An 11,422-nucleotide genomic window follows, 5' to 3' on the forward strand; every position below is an offset into this window, starting at 1 on the left:
ATATATATATATATATATATATATATATATATATATATATATATATATATATATATATATATATACATCGCCGTCACCGTAAAAAATATTCTTTTGTGTGTGTGTGTGTGTGTGTTTTACAACAACAACAATACTTTCCATGTGACACATTGGAAAGAACCATATGGTGTTGAAAGCGCGACATAAGTCCAGTCCATTGACCATTTATATTTACAGTCAATTTCATGTTGTTGTGACTTGACTTAGGTTATGGTAAAAATTTCGGGCATAGGTAAACATAACTCTAATCTCAAACCCATGCAATGCTAATACATTTTATGCCTTATATATTCAATAAATATAAAGTTGAGTCTTGTTCGCCTTAAAAAAAACAAAAAAACAAAAAAAAAAAACTCTTACTAGGTTCCCAAGCTTTTATGTAAACACGATTTGATTAGCTCGGCGCTGCCTTTGAAGGCGATCACATGACCAGAAGGGGGCCCCACAGGCTAGATTAGCCAAATTACGCAAATACGCACGTTCACCATATTGCCCCTAATTAGCAGGTAGCCATCTTCTTAAATATGACCCTTTATTGCACTTGTTCATTCTTTGTGATTCACTTGGCGTAGCTCCGTCTACACAATGGCATTTTCTCTGGTGAGTGTCAAGCTACATGAAAAATGTCCATTCGACGTGTCTCAATAACGTTAAGAAGCGAACTTTGGTGTCACCAAACCTTGTCTTCTCTCCGACCCGGAGAAAGTGTCACTTAGTGTTCCAGTAATGTTCGAAGGCGCCGACTTTAACTGCCTAACGTGTGCTCGTCTTGAAATTAGACATGAAGGAAAGTGTGGCTTGTGTTCGGCACAGAGAAACGACCCGCGCAGGCCTTCCAGCCCAAACGCGGACTCTCCGGCCTTGTCGACGTGTAGCAACGCGGACATCTTCCGCAGGATGAACACCATGCTGGGCAACGCTCTGGATCTGACCGGCGTGTGCACTACTCCCAATAACACCAAGGCCAAGGCCGACTTGCTGAGTGGTAATGTCTCGTTCTCACACATTCAGCCACAACGGCCATTTTGTTGTCAAACCTGCTCACGGTTTAAACACTTCCTTAATAAATATTTTACACGTGTGAATGTATTATTCTACACATACTGTGAACTTTTTAACTTTTGCTAACCGTGCTTAAATTATGCTCACTCTCTCGGCATGAAAAGTACATACCAACACATTTGGGAATTCAAGGATTTTTCCTTAACGTTCTATACCCCAACACACAGAGTTAATATGACAATTGGATCACTCTTCTAGCAGAGGTGGCTAGCATAGCCAGAAACTGTACTCTATTAGTGCTGTTACTTTACTAGGGCTCAAGTAAAAACACTTGAGTAAAGAAGTATTCAGTGAAGCTCCATAAGTACTAACTGGTGAGTAGCTTTGACTGTTTTTTTTTTTTTTTTTTTTTGGTCATTGGAACAAAAATGAAGAAAAATATATGGAAATTAAACTGTTGTCCAACAACTGTAGTTGTGACAAATGCGATGTGCATAACATGAAATAATGAAAACATTGGTATTTAGTTTTGCATTCTTCATAGGAGGTTCATCAAAGATGAACTTCTGCTTACTGTGGGGAATCTTAAAGGGATACTGTACTTAATTTATTTATTTATTTTTTGGCAGTCAAACATAAATTTTTTGCTTATACTAAATGTGATATTTTCATTATGTACAATTAGTACCATTAAAAACACATTTTGTAACTTGCTGTCGACTAAAAATGACATCACAAGGGCTCAGGTAACTAATCACAGCTCAGCTTGTGAATGTCACATGACCAAACCTAGAAAACAGGTGAGCTGTGATTGGTTACCTGAACCCTTGTGATGTCATTTTCAGTAGACAGAAAGTTGCAAAATGTGTTTTTAATGGTACTAATTGTAGGTGAAAAGTAATGAATATCAAGTTGTCGACAAAATATTTTTTATACTTTTTATTGCTATAATGGGCTAAATAAGTGAAGTATCTCTCTTTAATTCGGTACTTATGGTAAACCTCGTTTGAGAGAAACAAAGTATCAATGAGGCTACGAGGATTTTGTCATCAGAATTACCACGGCACCCGGCTATTGCAGGAGTCCTGGTGAAATGACAATATATGCATAGTCTAACACAGTGCTTCTCAATTATTTTCTGTCATGCCCCCCTTAGGAAGAAGAAAACATCACCCCCCCCCCCCCCCCAAAAAAAAAAAAAAGAGCTGTCATTGGAATCACCTGCGTTTCAAATGGAGACATGGAAAACAGGCTGGATAGTGTGCCCTGAGGACCAGGGTTGAAAAACACTGCCCTACACCACCAAGCGAATGCTCCCTGTACACACTCTGCCAATGAGAGCGCCACTGCCCCCTAATGTAGTGGAGGTGCAATTGCACTTTATTCTAAGACAGTGGGAATAAAAAAGCATGTTCCCTGAGGTCAAACGTGCCCCCCTTGACGAAGCCTCGTGCCCCCATGGGGCTCTTCCCTTCCTGAGAAGCACTGGTCTAACAGAATAAATACAATAGTTTCTTTGGTCACCAAAATGGCTGAATGAAGTTTCTTGTTGACAAAATTGGATAAAAGTAGTTTATTTGTATTTTTTAAGAGTTGGTGTTCATACTTTAAGCATGGCAGAATGTTATATTAATGGAACATTAAGCATTTTATTTCAATGCTGTTCAAACATGAAACAGATTTCAGCCCGTTAAAGATTTAAGTTTCAGTTAAATACAATCAAATGTACAAGTTTACCGATTTTACTATTTTCTAAATTTAAGTAAAAAAAATTGCAATCGATTTACAGATCAGTATCAGGATTAATCAGTATCGAATCGTGATACAGATCGAATCACCAAATACTAGGCAATCCACACCCCTACTGCTTAATAATGCATTTGTGGGATAGTCTATGAAATAACTGGCAGATAATTTAATTTGTCTGAAAGTTTTGGTATTAGCTATTGTGAAAGGAATAACGAATGCTCTTCCATTAGATGGAGAAAGTATACATTGGTGCAGCGACTAGAGCTGCAACTGCGGATTTAAAAAAAAAATAATAATTCATTCTTTAGTAAAAAACAGGATATTGTTTCAAATTCACAAAATAAGTAGAGTTGAGCAATGCCATGTTAAAAATCAGCCGAAGTCTTGATCGTTTTCCAAAGTAAAGAAAGATGTTTGCATTAGTGATTAGTCTGCTTCGAGTACTATAGTAATGAGTATTTTCTGTTGAAGCAAAAAAGGTTCAAGGATTTGGATAACTTTTAAATTAAACAGGGTCTCTAAGCAAATAAAGAAAATCAATTAACTTGATTGATTAGTTGATTAATTGGTGCACCTAGTATCCACTTATTGCTCCTGACTTTCTGCAAGTATCTCAGCCTTGAGTAAATTGAGATGTGATCATTTCCGTATTCCCACTTTTTATGACATTTTCATTTTCCTGGAGGTATCAAAACAAGCGTTTTGGGAAATGCTAATAAATTGATTGTATTAGTAGACTTCATTAGAAAGGTGCAGTTTGGTAGTTGCAATGTTTGTGCTCATAAGTTACAATGTCACCAATGTTTTTTTAAATTAAAACATTACATCTTGGCTAACAGTTACAATTCTAGGTACTCTGGCATTACTGATCATGAGTGAGAGTAGCTGATTCATGCTGCATCATTGGTTTACAGCATTGCAGCACTTTTTTGGGGGTACCAAATTTTAAGATTTGCCAGGTTTTTACATCAGCACAATTCCTCGCGCTTCCCGAGCGTCAATCATTTTCAGTGTGCACTTTACTTTTGAGAAGAGCTTTGCTTTGTGTAATTTGAGCATCCTCAAACTATTAAATGTAAAAAAAAAAAAACACTAACTCTGGAGCCAAAGCCCAGCTTGACAGTTGCTGAATCAGGGCTGTAGCTGGTGTTTTGGATTCTCTCCAGGGAGAGAAAAGGGAGGAGCTGGTACACATTGCCTTTTTAACATCTGATCAGTAGCCTCTGTCGCCGGGCCTTTATTTTATATTTTTATTTTCCCCCCTCACTGAAAAGACAAAGCGTGAGAATGTACCAAGAGTTGTCTGACTTGGAACTTGTCTGCTTTTTGAGCAACCTTCAAGTCTCAATACTTTTAAGCTTGCTGAGTCATGATGCCTGCGTGCTTGAGCTGCCTCCCCCTCCCTCGCAGCCTTGGTCAGCTGGCTCGGGAAACGGGCTAGAGAGTAAGCGGTAGCCGCAGCAACGTCTGTGGTCCTCCGCTGCTTGATACCTCCTGTAACACCAGAGAAGCGGGGTCCAAATGAGCCTGCCGTTCCAGCAGGCTTTTTCTTTTTTACAAAGCAGGGTAGTGGGGGAAGCTGATGTCACTATTAGGGGAGTGTGAGTGCATCAGCAGCCATGTCACATGCTGCTAGGTGGGTCAGCCATGCAGATGGAGATGCATGGCACACGCACGGGGCGCAGAGGCAGCAGGTTAGCTCCCCCGTCATCCAGGGTAGGGCAGAAAACAGACGATGCTCGCTGCTGTGGTTGTGAGGAGGTTCTTGTGGCTTGTCTTAACACTCTCCCTTCTTTCTCTCACCCGTCAAGAGTCTGACCTGGCCACGGTGGGCAGCAGGAGGATGCTCTTCGCCAGCTGTGATGGCATGCCCGAGATGCAGTCATCCCGGGTCCCGCGGAGTGTGGCAGACTTGGGCCTGGGCCTCCAGTCTCTCCGTTTATCTGGCTGGGACAGACCTTGGAGCAGTCAGGAGAACGAGTCTGTCTCCTCTCACTCCCAGGTTCAGACGAGCTCGCCCTCAAGTAAGTATTGTACAAGCTTTGTTTACTAGCTACAGTCGGCTCCCAACAATAACTAGACACTTAAATGCATGCAGGAGTAGATTCGGTTTTGTACTTGATGTGTGCTGAAATGTGATAGGAAGAGCAGAGTGTTGCCACAAACTAGCATCACAGGATGATGTGGCACTTTCACTTTGCTTTGTCTCTGTCCACAATCCAGTGAAGCTTCATTTTTACACTAAAATGTAATAGGCGTGTCATAGTCTTTACAACAAATGTATTTGCTTTACAGCTGAATTTCATACATTAATACTTTGAACCAGGTGATGGGATATTAAATGTCTCTCAATGACTTAGCACTACAATAATTGACCCATTTGTTCCGACCCACTTGTAGTGCTGAAATGGCATCACTGCTTGCTCCGGCATAACTTCGCATAGAGGTTAAAACTGGGCCTACAACAAAGTGGGACAGCTTTGAATGCGGCCTGCAGCTGAATATGTACCCCTGCCCTCAGAACCTCATGAGGCTAAAGCCTGGTTCACATGGCAAGATTTTAAAATTGTCGGCCGATTTCCATTCTTGGACAGACACCACACGTGAAGAGAAACAATCACGGGAGTTCCAGCTTTGAACGTACCATGCGTGGTGTGCGGCCACACTGCACAATCAACTGACAGGAAGTCTCGCAAAACATCTCGAGATTAAACGTGGCTTCCGAGTCGTCAACATGAGTTGATCCTGGTTTTCAGCCGAAAAAGCGGCATAAAAAGTGTTGTTTAAAGGAGTGTAAATGGGCACTGGTCAGACATCGCTTGCCATCGGCTAGGTGCTGGCGGCGCGGGTTGGCGGAGACCACGTTTATTTGTGGAGAATGTGTTTTTAAAAAAAAAAAAAATAGAAATAATTAAAAAAAATAAAAAGTGTAATAGCGCGAGCATGGACTTTCTGCTGCTTCATGACTGTTTTGATTTTGGATTCCCCACCGGCTGGCTCGCTTTCTCATTGGCTGTCAATCAGCTGCGCAGAGCGAAGTCGGGCCAAAAAATCCAATATGCCCGATTTTTCAAGTCGGGGGTCCTTCCCGAGCGCCGATATCGGGAGGCGCCGTGTGTGGTGACAACACACACGGCAGGATTATCACTTGCGTCTCGGCGCGTCCTTACGATTGTCGGGAGGGGAAATTCGGGGCTAAAATCGGGCCAATTCTCCTGCCGTGTGAACTAGGCATAACTGTGCAATTAGCAACATGGCTGCAATTTATAAAGAATTACGCTGTTGGTTATTCTACTTAAAAGGGGCTCTCATGGGTAAAATTCTCGAAGGTGTCAGTTTTAAAAGTACTTCATTTTATACTTTACTTTCATAAAGCTCATTCAATTTTAACTCATTCACTGCCAGTCAGTTTTAAAAGTACTTCATTTTATACTTTACTTTCATAAAGCTCATTCAATTTTAACTCATTCACTGCCAGTCATTTTAGAAAATTTTAAAATTGTCAATACTCACGTGATATTACATTCAATAATTATATATAAACCAAATAACAGAATAGACTCCCTACTTTTTGCCCCGTCCCATTCTTTCATAATTGACAGTAGAAAAATGTAGGTTTGCCAAAATACAGCCGTTTCTCCCATGGACTCTGAAACTGTTTATTTCATATAAAATGGGGCAATGATGTCATCTACCGGTGGTTGGGCATCAGTAAAGTTGTTTCCAAGTTTGATATTTACAGTGGAGCATGCTCAGATTTGTCCCCATTTAGCACTGCTCTAAAAAAAACACAATTGACAAGTATACTTGTCAAAGGCAGTGAATGAGCTCAAGACTAAGATGTCACACTTTTGGGTACAGGAATGTCTGGCTGGCACTGAAAGTTGTTTGCATAAAATGCATTAGTAGTACAAGGGAATGACTGTTTCACAATGGTGGCAGTGTGTAACGCCTTTGACATCAATATGCATTTTAGCTGGAGTCCGTTAAAATGGATGTCCATTCAGTCGGCACCTTGTTTCTCAACATGCTTGTTCTGCCTGTCTGTACTTATTCAGTGCTGGGCATCCTGAACAGTCCCTTTAGCAGCGTCCTTGGAAAGCCACCAGCCTACCTGCCCTCAGAGTCTTTGAGCATGACCGCTGACTTCCTGGAGAAGTTCCCTGGCATGGCTCGCATGGCGAGCCGTTTGGACTCCAGCTGCTTTTTGGACTCTCGCTCTAGCAGCCCTGAAGACTCTGAGACGAGTGGCGTCAGCTCTGGTTCTGACCACCTCTGTGATGTGCTGGTAAGTGTTACACTTAATCGACTAGTTCACAAGTTAGGTCTCATGCAGAAGGATCTTTTTAAATCTTAAGATCTGTCATAGCCCATGCACATGAAAATATTTGGAGCAGTTTAGTTTAACAGAACACCACAAATATTCTGCAGTCTTACATAGAGCCCAAATGTTCTACAGCAATGCCTTAAACTTGATTAGTTTCTGTACACAGTGTAAAATATTTGTTGTTCGGGCATCTTACTAGGCGAGGATGGCTGTGGCCTCTGAGTTGATCAATAATGTGATTGGTATTGGCTTTTTCTTCAGTCCTCTCTGCGGATTTCGCCTCCCATGCCTTATGCATCAAACATTCAAAAGGATCTGCTGCGACTGGGCTCCCGTCTGGACCCCCAGGACACAGGCTTTCCTCTCACCCCGCCAGCCAGCGCCAGCCCGGCCTCCTCGGCTCTTTCTCGCCGCTGGCGCACTGGCTCTGCGTGGCCTGGCTTGGACATGCTGGATCAGCCTGATGAAGCCTTTAGCATTGAGAGGGAGGCCCGCCTGCATAGACAGGCTGCAGGTAAGGGCACAAAAAAACAGACTGTAGAAACGAATGAATTGCAATGACGATCTCTAAAAAATGTCTTTACTCCAAGCTGTGAATGAAGCCACCTTCACCTGGAGTGGTCAGCTGCCTCCCAGAAACAACAAGGACCCTCTCTACTCCTGCAAAGTCTTTCTTGGTGGTGTACCCTGGGACATCACAGAAGGTAATTACTCATTAGCTTGCATGCACTGTTAAATTGGTGCAGGATAGTGGATATGTTTGAAAGTCTATTGGCAAAAAAAAAAAAAAGGTCATTAAAAATCATTTTAAAGTCATATTTGCAATGCCCAGAACCATGTTTGGCCACAGACGGACACTATCCATGTCAACTTGTCAATTATCACTCCTAAAAATTTTATCTCGTTTCCATTTTCAATCTGAACACCGTCAACTATATGCAAGTCATAATTATTCTTAACATTAACAAACGTCATAACTTTTTTGTGTAAATTTAGAGAATTTGTCATCCACTTTTTAATGGATTTTAACTCCTTGTTCACATTCACCAACTCACAAGTATTACTACTATAAAATGTTTATCTGCAAATATTAGCTTTAATGACTGATACATAGTCATTTATGTATACATTGAAAAGCTTTGGCCCCAACACGGAGCCATGGGGAACACCACAAACGGTGTCAAGTTCTTCTGATATATATTGGCCCATTTTGACATATTGTACCTTTCCTGTTAAGTAACTTTTTATCCAGTCTCCAGCAATGCCACGTATGCCATATTGTCCCAGTTTATTGATTAGGATTGTATGATCTATTGTATCAAACGCTTTTTTAAAATCAACAAAGATACCAACTGCATATTTTTTTCTCTTCCAGAGCATTTGTAATTTCTTCTATTGCATCAATTATTGCCATGGAGTTAGTTTGGTTTATTCATTTTTTCCTTTCGGACACATTAGTTTACATCAATCACATCATTTGCAACATTGACATCCGAAAGAAGGGCTGACGGGTAGAAGCCGAAGCTTATTCGAGACCCGTCCCCATCGACCCATTACTATAACGCATCAATCATATACATTATTTAGAATAGTCATTAATTTTTGTCGTTATCCATCCCATACTATCCCAGACACTGCTCGCTCAGTTCATCTTGAATGTCCGTGTGTAGATTGTGGCTAGTCCCAGTCATTTGGCACTGGTGAGTCGGTCCCCAGACGCCACCAGCAAGCCCACCCCGCCAGGCGAGCAGCCAAGGCAAGCGCAATTCTTCTCTTTCACCAGTAGGGTCTTCGCTGACCTTGGATCAGCTTTCACACATGTTGTGCTTTCCAGAAGAGTAGATCGGCTTGCATTCGGCCCATTGCTTTCAAGCAATTTCAGCACTCGATTCTGGTCAGGTAGCACCACTGGTTGCTAGCATGTTGTGGATCTGATGACTCCTGTGCGCTGCCCAGCCTAGCTCACCCAGCAGAGCGGCCCACGCCAGCTGCATTCCAGGAACCAGACCACCAACCCCCATTTTGGGTATAGACAGCAGATTCATTGGAGCCACAATACAGCCTTATCATGTAGCCTTGACTGTTAGTACAAATGTCCAAATGGAATTCGAGCCAGACAATATTTAGATTCAAACGGGAACAGCAATACATGTTATCAATGCAGGTGTATAAACAAGAGTTAGCCTTGGCAAAGTCAGCAAATAATCATATACAACTCCAGCTTTGGGTAATTAGTGATATTGTGAATTACTGTTGTCTCTCAAGCGCTGCCAATTCCTCAGCTCCTTTCACGATTCGTGTTTTTAGTTGACCAGTTATCTTTAGTTTGAATAAAAATTCAGCAGTCTTTTGTCCACGTGCTTTCGATAAGTCCATTCTTATTTGTCGCGCCTTTTTGGCGATGTCAGCATTTCGTTTGGTGAGGTTTTCGTTGATGTAGACATGTTTCCCATGAAACTTGTGACGGTCTCTCAGAAGAGCAATCTTTTTCTTTCTGTCAACAAACCTGATCAGAACTGCCGGTGGTCGTGTCCCTCCAGTTGGAAGCGAAAAGCACATCTGAATGTGCGCAGGATCAACAGTTAATCCCAAATCTCTGAGTTGAAGTGTCACTTGCTGTTCCACAGTCTCGTTCCCTGAATATTGGTCAAAATCTTCCGTGCTCGTGCTAGCCGCAGCTCTCAAAGGGCCACGGCGCGGCTTGATCTTGATACCGGTGACTATCACATCGTTGATACGAAGATTTTGTTCCAAATCATCCACTTTTTGTTCCAAGGCAACAATGCGTCCATCTTTTTCCTGTGTCTCTTTCTTCAATTGCTGTATTTCCTGAAGAAGTGGCTCAATGCTTTTCTTCATTTCAAGTAATTCGGCAACCATTCCACTGAGTTTTTTTAAGAGAAGATTTTATCTCCTCAATCTCGTCAGCTCTTTTTCCGCCAGGCATTCTGCAACAATGTAGTTAAAAATCCCAATGCAAAAATCAACAAGTAGTTAGATTCACGAGCGAGTGCAGGAGCAAGTACAGATGCGTCCTTCCTCAACAGATGCGTCCTTGAATGTGTTCTTCCAGTTCTAAAACCAATATTGTCATTTATTTTATATATCGAAGTTTTCAAGTCCAGAGTTAAAAAGCTTTTCCAAAATTTTTGAAAACTGAGGCAATAGAGAAATTGGTCTGTAATTAGTAAAACTGTTTGCAATCATTTTTGTACAGAGGCATTACTTTGGCGGTCCCCCCCCCCCCTTATTCGGGAAGCAACCAGATTCAAATAAGTTAATGGTTTTAAATTATTTAGAATGACCCTTTTTAACAAAAACATATCATCATGCCAGTCAGTTGATGTTTTACTTTGGCACTTGTGGACAATGTTTATCACTTCCTTTTCATTGGTTGCAGAAAGAAAGTGAAGACCGATTTTTAGTAATTGTTGGGTTTTGGTTGCTCCTTTCGTCTTTTGGAATACCAGTTGCCAACATTTACAAAGAATTGGTTGAAACTATTTGCTACATCATTCACATTATATGTATCATATCCATCAATGAAATAATCAGGGTACATTGCTTTTGCAAATTGTTGCTTAATTAAACCATTGGGAACATCCCAAGTTCTTTTTATATAATTTCTGTTTCCTGATAATTTTCTATAATATAACTTGTCTAATATCAGTTAATTTATTTTTGTATCATCTAAATTCAGCTTCATTTGTTTTTGATTGTCTATACAATCTGTAGAGATTATAATTATTCCTTTTGTGAGCCAGGGAGTCCCCCCCCCCCCCCCCCCCCCCGTCTTTTCTCAAAACAGTATTCCATCCTTCGACAAAAATAGTGCACCATTATGTTTTTATATTTATATTTATGAGGTATGTTTCTCTATGGTATTACAAAAAATGTTAATTGTAGCACTGTGTGCTGTTTTTGTAGTTGGTGTTATTTTCTGGCATAAAGAGACTATACATAGTATCAATAAAATCATCAGTGGCTTTTTTTTTGTTTGGCTGGATTTAGCAAATCAATGTTACCACTTTTTTTCTTTTTTTTCTTTCTTTTTTTTTTTTTTTTTTTTTTTTTTTTGGCTTCACACGGGGGAATAATTTGTTCATTCATTAAATTCATCTATACTTGAATTAGGATCCCTATATAAACTAACATTTTTCTTTCTTCCATTTAGAATCTCCAGAGTTAAACATTGCATAATTCCATCAATTGTCAGTGTCATATCAGACAAACGATATATTTTACAGATTTATGAACCTCCAAATCCAAGACCATGGTCCTCAGTCGGAAAAGGGTGGCGTGTCC

At 40.8% G+C, this 11,422-nt stretch overlaps 1 protein-coding gene across 3 annotated transcripts in view; it reads left to right on the forward strand.

The window, feature by feature from the left end:
- The first annotated feature begins 476 nt into the window (after positions 1-476).
- Positions 477-11,422, forward strand: part of LOC144017395 (cytoplasmic polyadenylation element-binding protein 1-like) — an 18,306-nt gene continuing 7,360 nt past the window's right edge. For 2 of the 3 annotated variants that reach the window (XM_077518914.1, XM_077518915.1), the window contains exons 1-6: positions 477-639; positions 853-1,024; positions 4,602-4,814; positions 6,849-7,078; positions 7,379-7,631; positions 7,708-7,821. In XM_077518914.1, coding sequence (XP_077375040.1) covers positions 625-639; positions 853-1,024; positions 4,602-4,814; positions 6,849-7,078; positions 7,379-7,631; positions 7,708-7,821 — 997 coding nt within the window. In that variant the 5' untranslated portion in view covers positions 477-624. Of the gene's footprint in view, positions 640-852; positions 1,025-4,229; positions 4,507-4,601; positions 4,815-6,848; positions 7,079-7,378; positions 7,632-7,707; positions 7,822-11,422 lie in introns of those variants that run through there. The other variant, XM_077518917.1, reaches the window with a different exon arrangement.

Source organism: Festucalex cinctus, chromosome 4, assembly GCF_051991245.1.
Source record: "Festucalex cinctus isolate MCC-2025b chromosome 4, RoL_Fcin_1.0, whole genome shotgun sequence".
Classification (NCBI taxonomy): Eukaryota; Metazoa; Chordata; class Actinopteri; order Syngnathiformes; family Syngnathidae; genus Festucalex; species Festucalex cinctus.